Source organism: Chinchilla lanigera, unplaced genomic scaffold (genome assembly GCF_000276665.1).
Source record: "Chinchilla lanigera isolate Chin_1 unplaced genomic scaffold, ChiLan1.0 scaffold00029, whole genome shotgun sequence".
NCBI lineage: Eukaryota > Metazoa > Chordata > Mammalia > Rodentia > Chinchillidae > Chinchilla > Chinchilla lanigera.
The window spans coordinates 1407752-1425946 of record NW_004955430.1 but is presented as its reverse complement, the minus strand read 5'-3'; the positions used below and the strand labels follow the sequence as shown (position 1 = coordinate 1425946).

Genomic DNA, 18195 nt, shown 5'->3' with positions numbered 1-18195 from the left:
GGCTTCTCTTTGCTCCCCACAGACCGCCCTATCACCCTCTGTCTGCCTGCACCTGGGCACCATGAATTCCACACCATGTTGCCTCTTCATAAAACTGGTGGTCTCGGCTGGTCTCTGCCTTGCACCGTTCCTCACTGTTGTATTAGTTTACATTCCCACCAACATACAGAAGGCTTCCTTTTTCTCTGCAGCCTTTCTTGCAGTTGTTATCATTTGATTTCTTGATGATGCCCATTCCTTCTGGGATAAGATGGAATCTCAGAGTGCTTTTAATTTGCATTTCTCTAACGGCCAGCAATGTCGAGCATTTCTTCACGTATTTACTGGCCAGCTGTACCTCTGCAAAGGGGCATTCATTTCACTTGGCCACTTTTTGATTGGGTCTTTTATTAGGAGGGTCTAATGTATTGAGTTCTTTATATTCTAGATACGAATCCTCTTCTGAGGAATCACTGGCACTGCAGGTTGTCTTTTTACTCTACTGGCTGTTTCTTTTGCTGTGCAGAAGCTTTTAATTTAATACGATCCCATTTGTTGATTCTTGGAACAGTTTCCTGTGTCATTAGGGTTCTGTTTAGAAAGCCCTTGCCTATGTCTATGACTTCAAGAGTTTTACCTAAGAAGCAATCCTAATCTCACTTCAGCCAGCGGAGTCTGCCCAGCAGAGGGAGGACAACTTAGATCAGGAGATGTCAGCAAAATGATCACTCCAGGTTGAGGACTGCCACGTAGGGCTGGAAACACTGTTTAATAACCCTGCTGATTAAAGGAATGGCAGAAATTTTACTTCACAGAACACAAGCAGCCTACAAACCACATACTAATGCTGACTGGTAGGACTGCCTGGACTACATCACTGAGGATTTTAAATTTGCATCAGTGCTGGCTGGGCAAGAGGACAGGGATGCCCTGGCAATGTCTGCTGTGAATGTGGATCATATCCCAGAAAGAGCAGTGACTAAATTATTGGGTATCAAATGTATGATGCCACTGAACTGTATGTAAATTAATTTAGATTCATCAAACCATTTTCAGTAGGCTATTCGTCAATATTAACAGGGAAGATGATCTTTAATGGACAAGCAAAGAGCTCTGTCCTGTCCTACTGTGGGCACAGTGAATGGAATTATCAGATTTGTGGAAGACACTGGTCTGAAAGAATAGGCTGGGTGATGAACTGGACACACAATGATCTTGATAGTCAAGAAACATGGCTTAGATACCAATATTTAGTGATCAGTATTTACCAAGCTCTTTTTTTTTTTTCTTTTGGTTTTTCTCCGGTACCGGGAACCAAACTCAGGACCTTGCACTTGCCAGGCAGGCGCTTTTTGCCGCTGAGCTAAATCCCCAGCCCCTACCAAGCTCTTTAGGAAAAGTCCTTCAGAAAATGCAGTGGTGAACAAAACCAGAATTATTGCCCTCTTAGACTGTAGAAGGTGAGGCAAACATTAAACAGATAATTGCACAAAGTTATACGTATGGTATGAAGTTCAATGGCGCCACAAGAGGACATGAACTTAAAGATTCCCTAGAGGAGGTGATACCTGAGAGACAATCTAATAAAGGAGAGGCTTTTAACAAAGCAAGGTGGAGGTAAAGTGTGTGTGTGGGAAGGGCATTCCAAGAGGCAGAAATTATGGGTAGAGGCCCTGAAGCATGCTGGTTTGCGAAAAGGAGAAGAAACCAGTGTGACCAACATACAAAAATATCCAAAGGAAAATGGCACGAAATAAGGTAAGACCAGTACACAGGGGCCAAGGCACTCAGTTCTTGCAGACCATTGAAAGACTTTGGCCTTATCCTGTGAGCAGTGGGAGTCCACCCAAGGGTTTCACAATCGTGGTGGCACTGTCTTGATCTGCATGTAGAAAGGCCACTCTGGCTGCTTCCTGGGGAATGGGTTCGATGGGTTGTGATGAAAAGCACTTGCAGATGCATAAAAAGCGCATATAGGGCTATGGTAAAATTCCAGGAGAAAGGTGGTGGGAGTTTTAGGTGACCACAAACCAAAGGTAAGTCACTAATAAGACAAGAGAACTAAATACTATTTAATTATATAACGTGACCCACGTTACATAAATATCTGTAGAGCTCTAGCCAGAGGTCTGACCGTAGACTGAACTCTGGATTAATTTAGATTCAATTTAGAAAACCCCAATTTGATAAACTCCAAAGTGTTCAAAGGAAGGTGATCAGGACCAGCCAGGAGCACGCACGGCAACGTGGACTTGAAGCTAGAATGAGAAAATACGAGACCGGAGGAGAAGCTGGGACAACGCAGAGGTGTTACTGAAAGTTCTCAAGGGGAGTCAGGGCAAAGAGCAACGGCGCAGCTTACTGTGACGAGGGAAGTGGGGCCAGTGCACAGAAATGTGCAGAGGTGTGTGTCGGCTGTACAAGCACGTTCATCTGTTGTGGGGATGTCTGAGGGCGGAATGGAACGCTTTGCTGCGCGGGGCCTACTTCCCCAGCGAAGATGCGCAGCCCTGGAAGTAATACTACTGGGTTAAAGCATCTGTACAGTCTCCTCAAGTTTTCTAAGGTTCTGGGACTCCCTCAAAGTACGATCTTTTTGAGAAAACTTATTTCTCACATTTTTATTCACATCCCTCCCACCACTATCACTCAACAAAATACCTCTGCCAAGGCCTGTGACACACCGTGTGCATTTCCTCACCCAGCCCTTGCAATGGCACCTTGGGGTGGACAGGTAGCAAGGTGCGATTCCATTTTCAGACAATGAAATTGAGGCTTGGAGAGGTTAAATAAGTATATGAACACAGACCTGGTTTTTCTGTCCCACTGACACGGTTTTTAGTGAGTGCATTATACCACGTAAGACCGCTTATTTTACTCTATTCCAGTGAACTGCATACTGAGCTCAACATTTTAACCAATTTCTAACTTTCAAACACGACAGTATATGAAACAGGCTATTTCTACTGACAAAATACATTTGATTCACAACTAGGATGTGTTAGAATAAGAACAGGTCATGCTTGGTAAAAACAACACCGCAGGGTTTATTTCTTGCTCATGCTGAACGCTCAGACCAGATCACTGAAGGGAACTCAATTTATGACACTCAGTTAGCAGGTGGACAGAATCGCCACAGCTGGGAAGTTTCTAGCCAAAGGAAAAGACAATCAAGAGTGTTTCATATCTGCAATTAATGCTCCAGCCAAGTAATAACCTCAGCCATTTTGCTCCTAATTTATTGGTTAGAGCAGTGGTGGTGCACCTGTGGCATGTGTGGTACAGCAGGCTGTTTGCAGCACTGAAAGCTTTAAAAGGTTCGCCATCACTGAGTTAGAACTAGGTGGGTTAGCTGGCTCCACCCCAAAAGAAGAGACCAAGAAATTCAATACAAATAGGTGCTTAAAATCTGGAGAACTGGGAATATTTGGCAAACAGTGCTAATGACTTTATAGAGAATGAATGTTCAAAGAAGCTAGAAAGCATGCAAACAACCTTTGCTGTATAAATCTCGGAATTTTAACCAAAAAGAACGACGACTACGTCTTTACGTCTTTATGTGAGCTTGTTAACTTATGCCTAGTCAGACGTATTACTGTTAGAAGAGAGAAACTGTACAGCATATGCTACAGTAAGTCTAGTAAGTCTTCACTGTATATGTAAAACATACTTTGAACCATAATCGCGTTTAGGATTCAAACTCTAGGCATGCCCCTTACACTTGAGTTAGAGCAGATGTTTAGACAGTAAGTTTTACTCCCTTAACAAGTTTCATTGTACCTATTTATTACTATTGTTTTTTGGTACCGGGACCGGAACTCAGGACCTTATGCTTGCCAGCTGGGCCTTGTGCCGCTGAGCTATACCCCTGGCCTTCTACCTTATTAAAGGCATCATTGGTGAACTGCTTATTGTGAAACAATCCAATTTTAGGTTTTGAATATTAAGATGTTACAATCAAAAGTAAATACATCAAAGGAAATTTTATTCAGAAAATTATTGGCAGTGCAAGTATGTCATTCATAGCTTAAAATTTATTTATATAAAATATCTCATAAATTTTTATTTTCTGATAAATATTTGTAATAATATAAAACCAAACAGGTTAATTCATCGTATTTCTTGGTATGACTCAGAGTACTTAATTCAAATTTGACCTATTTTTATGCTCTATCTGTGGGAAAATACAGTAGGCTTCTTCATAAATACTCCATAACCTCAACTACTGAATTCAAAACTGACAATGAAGACAAATCAGCAGCATCTCTGAAGCATTTCACTGGACGTGGTTCAGTGGCAAAGTGGTTAAGGGGACAAGTTCTTGCTGCGATTAAAATGCCTGAAGAAAAAGTACATCTGGCATTAGTGTGATTAAAACATAATTAAAATTTATATTACAAATGCAAGTTCAGGGAAGAAATAATTTCAAAAGTCAATGATACTTCCTGGAGGGGTTTGCTCTGGTGTATTTTATTGTACTTTTTGCCAATTGGAAAGCTACCTATTTTAATAGAGAATAGCCCAAAATGTTTTTAAGGTCAAACTAGAAATATGTTGATGATTTAAAAATGCAGGCCAAGTGCTTTATTATATTACACTACTAGATGTTATTACAGTTTAAAAATGTCATTAAATCAGCACAAACCCGCACTTATCATTTCCCGCACATTTTTCACACTGAGCTGCCTTCTGACTATGAGTGATCTGTTAATCTGCTCTTTGCCTTGCAATCCGTCAAAGTGACAGATTCATTCCTCCCCTAATACGTAAGATCTTCATTTGCTGCATGCCTTGTTGCAACTTCTTTTTTGCTAGCACTGAAATTTAGAAATTCACAGGCAAATTTAGAGAATGTCGCAGTGCAGTTGTCCCTATTTATTTTCTACTTGCTCCATTATTCCAGCAGGAGAAAACAAGTTTTCTGGACTCCCAGTGTGAATTAACAGTATTTCTAGGTTTCAGCGAGAGCTTTGCTAAAGAGGTTGGAAGAGCGTAAATGGTAAAACGCAAGGAAGTAGAGCCTTTATCTACTCAAAACACTGACGATGATGGACTTTTTTCCAATTCTAGTGGCGAATGAATAGCTTCGTAACCTCCACGATCAACCCTTACTCAGTGTAAAGAAAAAGACCATTCATTTAGTAGCTTAAGGATAAACTGCTCCCACAAAAGATGAAGCTTCATGAGCATAAATTTGCTGCTTAACTGAAAGCAATACTATGATTTGTTTTAAAACTAAGATCTTCATTTTATCGTCATGTCTAATGACCTCAGGCCAAGCCAGAATTCAGATTTCTAGTTCGTGGCTATTTGGATAATACAAATGGCTCTACTGCTTAAAACCTGTTAATTCAATAGAAAATATTGTGTTCTTCCTTTTTTCCTTTGATTAGTTCTGAAAAAAAAGTGAATTCAGGAACTGAAAAACAAAAATATGTAAAATTCGAGCTTTCTTTTCTTTTAAGTAAGATATAACGAAGTCTGTCATATACATATCACCATTTGACTTCGCCTACTACTGATCCAAGCGCCCATGCAGTCATTTTTTTTTTTTTTTTTTGGGTTTTTCTCCAGTACCGGGAACCGAACTCACGACCTTGCGCTTGCCGGGCAGACGCTTCGCTGCTGAGCTAAATCCCCAGCCCCCCATGCAGTCATTTAAAGGAACTACTGTTAACTTCCAAAGCCACAGGCAAGGAAGTTGTCCGCAGCAAAATAATGAGAAATACCTACTAGCCAGTTTGTTTCAAAATATACATAATTTTTTTCTTCTAATACACTCAACATCCAACACCGTTTTACTGTCCTGAGCATGGGATTGCATCTGATTTGTCCTAGTACTGTAAATGGCAAGGGAGGTGAAAGTTTTTTACAATGGGCAAGAAACAGTCAATAGGACAATAGAGTGAGTGCTGCTTCAATCAAGTATCTGAAGGTTTCTCTGTCTTTCCACCTTTGAGTCATTTTAAACAGTCTGAACATTTGACTTCTACAACATTTATTGTACTGAGCGGGTATTTATGTGGTAATGAACAGTGTAATATGAAGCTATAAACTCTGGTAATGTATTGCTAAAGTAAAAAATTATATGTTTGAACTGTAATCAATTTCAAAACATAATGCTTTTCGTTAACAAAAGAAATACAGGGAAGAATTAACCAGCTGTCAACAGAAGCAGTGTCTGGGCTTGGGTGCAGGCTGGGAGAGGCTGCCATTTCCCCCGTGCCAGGCTGGCTCCACTCTCCATTCCTCTGGGCACCTTCCCTCCCTCACTCAAAATGCCCCTGTAACCTAAAACAGGGCCTTGCCTCCGCAGGAGGGCCACCTGCCTGGCAGGACGTGTCCAAGTCACTTATTAGGGACTCCAGACATACTGAGCACCGCTGAAGGTCGGAGCTGCGATGTACTTTAGGTAATTTTGTGCTGTAGGGGTTTCTTGTTTAAACAGCAGAGAAGCCATTCGACACGGATTACAAAATAAATGAGACAGTGAGGCTAGAGATGCAGCGGGCTGTGGCCCCTTGACAATAATTCTGGTCTTCCATTTCCGAGGCTCACTGTCATTTTCCTAGTCTCTGGCCTGCATTTCCTCCTATGCTGTCTTCCAGGCCACTGCAGCAGAATGCAGGTGAACGTTACGATCTAGAGTTAGTTCTCCGACCTTTTAAAGATTCTCATTACTCTAGAAGGAGAAGCAGAATCTTTTTACTAAAAGCTGAAACTGTAAAATGATAGAATGGTACATAATGGCTTTGGTAATCACCTTCTTTACACTGGACTGGGGACCAAAGGGGATCTGAGTTCACGCCCTGGGAGGACAGAAGTGGTGAAGGAGGCCTGGAAATCCTCGAGCCCCAGACCCTGTTAGAAATGCTAAGATTGGGCTGGGGATTTAGCTCAGCGGCAAAGAGCCTGCCTGGCAAGCACAAGGTCGTGAGTTCGGTTCCTGGTACCGGAGAAAAACCAAAAAACAAAAAAAAACAAAAAAAAAAGAAAAGAAAAGAAATGCTAAGATTCTTCCGGAATCGCTTATTTCAGACATGGAAGCTTTGGGGAGGTTAAGGGAGAAGATGCAATCTGTTCTGAAACACTCCTGGAAATGTGTTTCATGAGTTTACACTTTTGGGAAAAAGACAATAATTAAAATATTGATTAACATTTCTCAATCCCCAGCATGCACTGGAAACACAAGGAGACTTGAGGTAAAGTACGACATTCCGTAGCTCGAGAGACCCGGTCACAGTGAGGGCAGGCATCTCAATGGAAGGAAATGCAGACGGGGTTAGCCGTACCCAGCAGGCAGGTCTGGGAAGGAGCTGCATGGGAACCAGGATAAAGCCTTCCTCAGCAGGTGCGAAGTGGCGGGCACCAGGTCACTGCTGTGATAGCTAGGTAGGCCCTGGGACTGGGAAACGAGCAGGTGCACAATCTGAACAAACTCGCTTGAGAATGGATCAGAACGAGGACTGAGAGTGTGTTGGTCAGGTCAGCAAGTGCCAAGGCAGAAGAAGAAGTGATAGCACAGGAGACCACCAACTGCTGAACTGTGGCTGTTTGCATGGTACTGTTGGTGAGTTGCAGGGCCCTCTTCGCCCAGTGGGAATGGCGCCCCTTGGAGTTGTGCTGGGCATGGTCCTGGGTTAAGATCGGGGAGACGAGGTGAAAACTAGGATGATTCTGGAAGAATTTGATTTGCTACTAGCAGAGCAAACTGAGGGTTTCAGGATTAGTGAGGCTAGAAAAGACATTTTGAGGCCTGGCCTCTGCTAAAGACTGGGGAAGAGATGGGCCCAGGTGTTCTAAAGGTCTGTTTTGGGCTGGGGATTTAGCTCAGTGGCACAGCGCCTGCCTGGCAAGCATGAGGTCGTGAGTTTGATTCCTAGTACTGGAACCCCCCCCCCCAAAAATAAAGGTCTGATTTAGTGGTGGAACAGCAGAATCAGGAATATATATTACATAATAATATAATAATATCTATTATATATCACATATAGATGTATAATACATATGTACCACACACATATATTACATATATATATTCTTAATATTTGCCTATCTAGAGCCTGTTGCCCTGGTGAGAGTTAAGTACACCTTCCGTAGTGGCAACCCAGGCAGACTACCAGCAACTGGCACCCTGACCCATAACATGGGCTCAAATAGGTCCATACAGACAAGCAATTTGCAAGGAGAACACAGGGAGAACCCACCAGCTCAATTTTAGGAAATTTGGTCTATTTAGAGGCTTAAAATGATATATTGACCAGAGACTTTAGATTGTGAGTATCTTCTCAGGGATCATTTAAAACAAACTCACAAAAAAAAACTTTCATTTATTTCAAGTAGGAACAGGGCCATCATCAGAACTAGAGGGAAAAAAAAGAACAAATAGGGGATTTAGCCTATGTAGAGAGATGGGGAAATTCATTTTTGTGAGGTCAGTGTCAATGACTTCGACACGTTTCTTGTTTCCTGCGTGCCCGGTACTGTTTGAAGAGCTAGAAGTACACTGACTGAAAGGTAAGGTCTCAGCTCATGCAGTTACACTCTACCATTCCGGGTAAAGGGTGTGTACGAGCAGACAAATGAAGAAAGAAGTAGAAGTACTACAGTGTAGATCTAAAATGCCCCCCGAAAGTTTCATGCTCGGATTTGGCCTTGCTGGAGGGGGCAGGTCACTGGTGGTGTGATTTGGGAAGGTGTGTTCTTGTCTCCAGCGCTTCTCTTCTCTCCCTGCTTCCTCGCTGCCCTGCGGTGAGTAGGTGATCTCCACCACGCCCCTCTGTCATGCCGTTTCTGCCTTGCGCCAGCAGCTAAATCCTCTGAAACCATGAGCCAAAATAGCCTTCTCCTCTTTCAAACTGTGGATGTCAGGTGTTTCGTCCCAGCGAAGGGAAAGCTGACCAATACAATCAGTTAGTGAAGAGTACTGTGGCCAAAACAAAGAAGACAGTGCAAGAAGGATGACTGAGGGTGATTTTAGGGTGAAAGTTTGAAAGGCCTCTCTGAAGAGATGGTGTTTATTTGGGTGGAGAGCCTAGTAGTGGGAAGAGGCAGCCAGGCAACAAGTTAAGAGTAAAAAGGCTCCGGACAGAGCTCCTGAGGTGGGACTTTGTGGAGCGTTTGAGGAAAGAGAGAACCATGATGCTTGGTACAGAGTGGGCAAGGCACATACTGTAGCGGTATGAAACACTGCAACTGAAATGGGCTTAGCTGTCTGCCCAGACAAGGGCCTCTCATTAAAACATAATTGTATCTGATTGCGAATAAAGCAATATCATTGTCCTCTGATTTTCAGAATGGGAAATTCTTACATAAACATTCAAAAGCCTTAAATTTAACTGGTTTATATTCAGGATAAAGATTTCCATTTTCCATGGTGTCTGTATAACCCTACTCTGTCCCTGCCTCCCTCATTCAACTGAAAATCGGACGGAAGTCCTATAACAGCACAGGTAAGAGGGTGGGTAACAGTACAGGAAAAAGGAAGATGGCGGGAGAGAAAGGAGGAGGAGTTAAGTAGTTGGCTTTCCCTCACTGCTGTGACAATGGATGAAATAGATAACTTAAAGTGACGAAAGGTTTATTCTGGTTCGTGCTTTCGGTCCATGCCTGGCTCCATGCTCTGGGCCTGAACATCATGGCAGGATGGCAGCAGTGGAAGCTGTCACCTCACACAGCCTGGAAGGGGCAGGAGGAGGACACGCGAGACGGTGAGCCTGCTCCCTGAGGACTCGGGGAGTACCGCGGCAGGTCTGCAGCCTCTGAACGAGACGTGCAGCTCTAAACGTGGAGAATCTGGGCCCTCACTGCATGAGGGGAATGAGATGTCTGCTCAGTTAACAAGGAAACTTTTGTCCTGTCTTTGTTTAAAGGAGGAATACGTTAAAAACCCAACTTGGTTTAAAATGATCCAAACTTAATCATTTCAAAAGGAACATTAAATCCAAGTTTTGTATTGAATTTTACTTGTGCATCATCTCTTGTGTTGGGAAAAAAAAGAAACTTAAGCAATAGAAGAGAAGCCCATTAGGTTGACTCCTGACAATGGGAGAGAGAAGAAAAATGAAGCCACTGTGTGATCCGTCCGGAGTAGTGTGTACAGGTTATGATGACAGGCTGGCTTGCCTCAGTCAGGCTGGCTGAGCCAGCGGGAACCAAGGCTGCTGGTTATTAATCATTTGTCAGAGTCTGCAGGACTTTATCAGATAATTACAGCTTTTAGTATGTTTATATAACACTAACATGTGGCAAAGCTACAAAGGATTCAGGCCCTAACACAATCTGCAATGACATTTTAAAATACTACAGATAAGCGATAAACCATAAAGGAAACACTTTAGAAATCATGCTATTTGCTACTGCTTGGGAATTCTAGAGTTATTTTCTATATTACTTATTCCCATAAACATTTAGAACCTTACAAAGCCTTTGACTGTATTCCCGCCTCGCCCTAATTTTTCAATGAGTTGTAAAATAGAAGTGTAATCATCATTTGAAATGAAAGACTGGTTACCGATTCCATCAGTATGAACAGACAACCAGAACGTAATCACAGCTTAATGCACAAAGTTCATTCCTGAGCAAAACTATTTTGTGCTGTTCTGAAGAATCTACATAAACATAGAAATAGACATGCTTAAGGGACAGCTCTAAACCCACAAACCAATAGATGGCATTTTAAAATAAATGACCTGAGGCTGCAAACGACATTCATTTTGCTTTGTTTGGCAGCATGCAAGTTTACATGCGAGGAAACATTTCTCAACATGAATGAACTGTGAAATTGTTTCCTCCTACCCCAGAGTCCTCTAAATTGTATTAGATTACGTTAGCTGCTTTTGCACCTTGTCCTACCGGCTGTCAGTGCCCCAAGAGGCAGCACTGCTGGATGCGGAAAGCAAGGGCCCCAGCGTGAGATGCTGCCTAAATATCAGCCAGTGTGTTAGGAGGAAATAATGGGAAATACCACTCCCTGCCTAACAGTGCTTGGGGAGATGGCTTTGTTGCAAACCTAGACACGCCGGGGCATGTGATGAGGGGAACCATATATATTTCCACCCCTAGACTGTAATCTTCTCAGGGAAATGATTACCAGTGCATCGCACCCTGATCCAATGTCAAGCACTACCCTGCAAGTATAAGTGAATGATTTTCCTGTGAAGAAAACAATAAATGAATATATGCGGTGTTTAGCTATTTTCAACGTACCGCTAACTCTTCAGAATCCAAATTTGCCTGCTTTGTGCATTGTGTATGATCATCCATTTTAATCCTGGACACACAAAATGAAGAAGGTAGCTACGATGCAGAAATGGAAATCCAGAACAAAATGCAAATGAAATGAAAGACTGGGGATACTGATATTCTGTTACATTAATGAAGCGGATTGAAAGTTGATTCTCTGTATCTGTATATATGTGCACCGGAGTATATGTAATGTGGAAGTTTTAGGTTCTCAGGTCTCTGGAGCAGTTACAGATATTTCTCTGAATCGCTAGGGCCACTGTCCTTCCGAGGGGGCCCTGGTATGCCGTTCTCTTAGTCGACGTGCATGTATACACCTTGTCTACCACTCTAATCTCAACCACACCTAACACCTTCGTTTTATGTACTGCTCTGAATCAGCACGCGGAGAGCTTTCCAGTCAGGGTTCAGGTTAGATGCCTGTTTATCCAAGACAGTATATTTAGAGACTTACTTTTTCATTACATTCTTCTTCTATTATCAGTATAAAGTTTTATTTTAAAGCTCTTTATTTAGAGATATAAAACATGGAACATTATTTATAAGAAATTAATAAATAAAAATCTTAAGAATCATAGCTTTTGATTTTAAGCTAAATTACATATACTACAGCAGTGATGGCGAGCCATGTACAGCTTTCCATGGTAACAAATAGCTGGCCGTCGCATGTGTGTCGTAGGTTCGCCACCACTGTATTATACGATTGTGTTTATCCCATTTCATATGGAATATGCTAATCTCTACATTTTATAATCTTTTTATTTATGGCCAAATAATGCCTTTCTGTCAACTCTCCAAGCGGCTAAGTTTATGAACCAAGAGCCAAGCCTCATAATATGTAAATTTTCTGAAGAGTTATATAATATTATATAATTACTTTCTAGGAAACTGGCTAACAAACCCACAAACTGGGTTGATGGCATTTAACTTTTCTGCATTAGAATTTCTTCTCTTTATTTCATTCTGTTGAATTACTTTTCCCTAAGTGAGTGGATATTTAATTGGCTACATAAGGTAAACTGTCTGTTCTACTGGTGAATTTTCATATATTCTTATATGTCAGCCAGAGCTTTTTGACAGTCTGTCTTTGGGAATTAATTCATAGCAGAGATATTTAAATTCTCATTCTACCACTTCCAAATATTCATTCATTCATTCATTCATTCATTCATTCATTCATTCATTTACCCATCTAATTTTTCTGAAGAATGTTTTCTATACAGCTTGATAAAAGAAAAATAAGCAGTGTGACCCATTGGGACTGGTTTTCCTGAATCAAGTCTATAAGGAGTCTCAAAAGAATCATAATATTGGAATTGATCTTAGCATATAACCCCAATTCTTTCTTTTAAGCATGAGCTGTTTTATTATTAAATGATATATGGAGAGGTTGAGATGATATAACTACGTTGGCGGCAGGGTTAGAATGAGGATTACGGGCCTTTTTCTCCTTTTTTTGGAACAAAGTTTCCAATTTCTAACAGATTTTACTATTACTTTCATTTGTTCGGATTACAAATTCTGAATTTGTTATTATTTGGACAAAAGTTACAGTTCCAGTTACCCTGAGAACCTACTCATATATGGGAAAATTTAAGTAGGCAAATCTATATAAACAGCAAGGTTGTAAGTGACATGTTTGCCTACCAAGACGTGTGATTTTAAGAATGTTAACATACCTTATATATATATATATATACTGAAATTCCAGTCTCTATTTTAAACTGCTTATTATATCCATTTGATACTGACAATTCCCCTTACTAGGTAACATGAAAGAGTGATCAGATCAAGAACACAGAGCAGAAGGGCTGGGGATTTAGCTCAACGGCAAAGCGCCTGCCTGGCAAGCGCAAGGTCATGAGTTCGGTTCCCGGTACCAGAGAAAAACCAAAAAAAAAAAAGAACACAGAGCAGAAATACTTAGAAGACTACTAATAAACAATCTGTTAACCCTACCTATATCGTGAATATTCTTGGCCCCAATAAAGGTTCTACAAGCAATGTTGATGGTCTCTCGGGAGCCATGTTAGTTTTCCATGGCTTGGTGCTCTGCTCATTGCTGACTGGACCAGAAGTGGATACCTGGTCCAACCTAGGCCGTTCACGTTCTTTCTCTTGGAAAGTAAAAACTGGAATCAGACATAATCCGTCAGTCTCAGCATGTACCTTGAACTGTAGTATGTAAACTCCAGAACTGTCAGCCATTTGTGGACTGAGAAGCAGAGAAAGCTAGAACTTGGAGAAAAGAGTGGAACAGAAGGAAGACACAAGCAGAGAGAGATCAAGGATCCAGCCTGGTTGTCTGCTGGCTTTTTTTGTTTCTAGTTCCAAGCCCCTTCCTGAGGCCTGGTTGTCCTCTGGTTTGGGATTCAGCCCTGTGTTTTTATTTAGCAAATTCTTTCTGCCTTTTTCTTTCCCTGTGTGTCTTCTTTCTCAATATGAGCCAAGTTGTTTTCGTTATATGTAACCAAGGAATCTTCATTCAGACAGTAGAGCCACAGCTACAATGATATCCTTGCATTAGGTGGGACTACCCACAGGACAGCTTCAAGAGCTTGCTAGTAAGATATATTTGAATAATGAGATGAGTTCCAGTAACTAAGAATCTGGGAACGGAATGCAGGATAAACTGACTTTTCAATAAATTCCTGGTATATAATGAATAATGATAAAGTGATTTGATTTATAAGGAAAACTAGCTTACGTAACTACCAGAAAGCCATATAACAGTGTATTTATTTAAAAGCTCAACTTAGACTTGCTTGTTTCTACTCAGCCTAAAATTATGAAGTTTTTCTGTACTGACAAATAATAAAGACACCAGTGGTATTTTTAAATAGAATAATTTTGAGATTATACACTTTTGAATTTATGAAAAAGAGAATGGCCACTTGAACTATCTTGAAAAATTTAAATTATATATATAAATATATATAAAATTTATGCCTAAAATATATCAACCAAGTACCGATTAAAATATTTATGCATATAAAACAATAAAGAATAGAACAGTACTTAAAAAGAACTCACTCTGTATAAGATTGTACTAAGAGTCTTTCATGCGTTAGCCCATTTGAGCTTCTAATACTACGAGGTAGTCATTATGCCCGAAGTACGTCTACTTAACTGACTTGCTCAGTCCCACAGTGAGGTAGCTAAATCTGCATAGATGTTATCACTACTCCACAGTTTTAATAAGAAAAGTAGATGAAGCAGGACCTTAAAACAAAAGAATTTTGGAAGTTCCTCAGAAGTTCTGGAAAGCAATTTCATGAAATCAAAGAAAACCACAATTTTCTAAGTAGTCTTTTTTTTTTTTTTTAAAAAAAGGCTACTTAGATTACTGGTAATTCTTACCGGGGGTTAGAAGGAGAAGGTGGATTCATTTCTTTCTGATAGTGACGACCCTGGTTGACAGGCTGCAAAAGAGAAACCATTTGTGAGGCATGAATCAGCACGGTGCTCTTTATATGTATTTTCACACACTTTCTCAGTATTGTGATTTTTTCCGATATACAGTCCACAATAAGGGGCTGGGTTTACTTGCATCAGAGGCGAATGTGTTTGGGAGATTGCACCAACAGCAGACACACTATAAATCACAGTGCGTAAGTTCTCTTAGTTGCCAGTGACTGGACTCAGTAGCATCCACAATGTAATTAAAATGTGTCTGTCCGAATCCTCCCCCTGGTGTAGTTTTTATGCTGTTAACACTGGTGGATATGTCCAGACAGAGCAAAACAAAACAAGGTGGCACGAGGCACAGGTGCCCCATGGAAAGCCTGAGCAACGGGCTAGAGGCCTAGGAATACAGACATCTGTTTTGTCTCAATGTTAGCGCGCTTGCAAGGATGTCATTACCACGAACGAGAATTACACATGCAAATTTAGGCCGAGGTGGTAATTTCCCAAGCGTATAATACAACGGTAGGCACTGATGAGTGAGCTGAGAAAAGTGACGCTCATGCCTAACCAAAAGGTGAAATCTCAAATTTTTCCTTAACAAGAAACCTTTAAAATTACTGCTTTATAGCACAGCCAAAAAACTACCTCCTAGGTAGCCTGAAGTACTTGCCTCTAATGGAACTTGATCTCTTTTATTCCATAAAGGAAAAAAAAAAAATCCACTGTATCTGTTACAGATTTTCTTTTGAACATTTAAGGATTTTTCTTCTGTGGTTAACAACAATGTAATTTTAATATAAAAATCGCATTTTTAACATTCTCATTTCATTACAAGTTGTAATTTGGTACACATTTTTGAATTGCACTCAAAATGTTTCCTTACGCAAAGGGGTTGGTGTTAAAGCCTCCTCATCCACAATAATGTGGTCCCGCAGTGCTGAACCCAACTAAGGAAGATAGTATGGCTGCGACGCTTGTGTATAAAGAACCTGGATTTTTTCTACTCCACATATTCCTTATTTTAATGGGTCTTAAAATATTAATGACATAGGTGATGGGAATTCTTAAGAGTAAACTGTCTTCTATAAATAATCTCTTGGAAGAGTTCCTTTAATTTAAACCAAACACCCTGTCTGATAATCACAGTCACTTAGCCCGACTACCTGGGATGCACTGTGAATTTAAATGCCCTCAGATACTTTGGTAATTGAACCAATATCAATGCATTACCATTTCAGTAATAAGGAACAACAGCTTGGAGAACAGTGGAAGGAAAAATATGTCATAAGACTTATTTGATCTCGCTAGAGAAATAAGACTTCCAGCAATTTGCAAGTGAAATTTAGTTCTGTGATTTAGGCTTTATTATTTCACGGCAAAAAAGAAATTAGCAAGCAGAGGGCCACAACCGTTCTTTGTACCAACTCACACTGGCATAGAAATACTCCTGATAATAAATTCATTGGTATGCGTTCCACATTTCAGCTGTACTCAGGCCCCCAGTGCATGGGATTCTATTTATTTTCAGAGGCATTTCCATAACTTTCTAAGTATCATAGTCTTGATATTCAGCCAAATGTCCATTTCTTAATTTTACGCTACTAATTCTACTTCTACTCATCCCAACCCCTTATTCAAAATGACTTACTCCATCCCTTGGGAGATACTCATCTTGTCTGCGACTCAGCTCTCACTTTATACTATATAGACAGATCCCTTCCTGTCTTTGCTCGTGTTTATATAAAACAGATTCAGTGATACAGTAGTTAGAAAACCACAATCAATAAAAATTCACATTCATAGTGATATTTAAGTGTTAGAAAACGAAAATAACAAATAGAAATTTTTCACAGTAGTAAGAACTGCAGGCATATATATGTAGAAAGGTGAATGACTGGTTTTCTGAAGCCAGCTGTCCCCACCCAAATGAACACTGGTGGGGTACAGGACATACTACCCCCAAATATGGCACCTTAACATTTGAGAAAACCACAGAAGCAGGAAGGCCACTGTCACCTTTTTTTTTTTCTGCTTTCTTGAAGCAGGTCATAAAACACAGGAAAGATTTCCTGATCTTTTCCTGAAGCAGGTCCTAAGACCTTCATGTGAGAGATACTCTCCCTATATCCAGAAGAAAGAACATCCTTATTTCTGAAAACAAAGTGTTACAGAGAAGAAAATAAACAAAATGGCTTGCGATGTTTCTCTCAGTTTGTGCAATATTTCTCCACGACATTCTACTTGTCAAACCTGGCATAAAAATACATGTTTAGCCATTTCTTTGGGCCTTAACTCAGAGGTTTTTGTGTTATGTAAGACTTACATTAAATCAATTTGTACTTTTTTTTTTTCGTATTAATTTGCCTTTTGCTATAAGGGCCCTCAGCTAGGAAGACAGGATGGGTGAGGAAAAGATACTTTCCCCCTCCGCTGTATATTTCTGTACATATAACAGCAAGTACATTTTTAGGTAGGTAACATCCAGTAAAAGTCTCAATAAAGGAAAACAAAATAATTTTTGATTTTGGAATTCAGCTATATCTAGAGAATACCATAAGCAGATACAAAGAGACAGCAACCAGTATCTACAAATACCTGAATAACAAATAACGGAAGAGCAGTGATTAGTCCCTCTCAATGCTAATTCTTGATAAATACGATCTCACTTGATCCTCACAGTAATTCTATGCAATAGGCAGAATTAACAATTCCATATAACAGAAGAGGACATTCAGACAATGGTACTAACCCAATGGTACTAACCCAAGATCCTGCCCGCCAGGGGACAGTGGAGCCGGAGTGTGAACTCCGTCAGGTTCCACATCTAACCCTCTCCCCATCACTTAGCAGTGCTTATTCCAGCCTGGGAGTTCATGTAGAATGTTAAGCACAAATATTCTAAATAACAAATGTGGCAAAATCCTTTCAGTTTATGGCAGGAAAAAAAAGTGATCCTGAAACACATTTATTTAAAATATGTAAGGCTACCTCCTTATTGTAAATTAGACTCATTGATTTAATTCTCATGCCATATTACTATATAGTTAAAATTAAAGAAAACAAGTTTTGCCACCCTGCTAAATTTGAGACAAACATAGGCTATAACTGACAGTACTCTAAGAATAAGGAAAGTTTACTTCATGGGGCGACTTTCTGATTTGCAAACACAGAACAACTCATACATTTCAATACATTTTCCTTGACAATACAGACATTACAGTGACTCTGATACCACTTTTTGTGCATCATTTCTACAGTTGTACAAGTACATTTGCTCATCTGATTTATCTACAGCTTGGTGCAATCAACTACTTACCCTTTTAGTTTAGGGGGTTTAAAGAAAGCTCATTACACCTAAAAAATGCTGAGAAGTTAAAGAATTTGTAGATCAGAAGAAATTAAGGTCTATTAACTGCAAGGCACCCAAATGTCACTAAATTGTACATTTTGAACACACAGTGGGCAGGAATCATCATGCAAAACGCAGATAAGTTCCTGAGCAGAGAAACGGAACAGATCCTAGGCATGTGGGACCTCATCCTTTTGGTGGCGCTGTTGCTATGC

At 40.4% G+C, this 18195-nt stretch overlaps 1 protein-coding gene across 8 annotated transcripts in view; it reads right to left on the bottom strand.

Moving 5' to 3' along the window:
* Positions 1 to 18195, bottom strand: part of LOC102029990 (chromosome unknown open reading frame, human C3orf67) — a gene marked incomplete at its 5' end in the record, with an annotated part of 255631 nt that overhangs the window by 46137 nt on the left and 191299 nt on the right. For 7 of the 8 annotated variants that reach the window (XM_005387269.2, XM_005387270.2, XM_005387273.2 and 4 more), the window contains 1 exon segment: positions 14584 to 14645. In XM_005387269.2, coding sequence (XP_005387326.1) covers positions 14584 to 14645 — 62 coding nt within the window. 8 annotated transcript variants of the gene reach the window in all.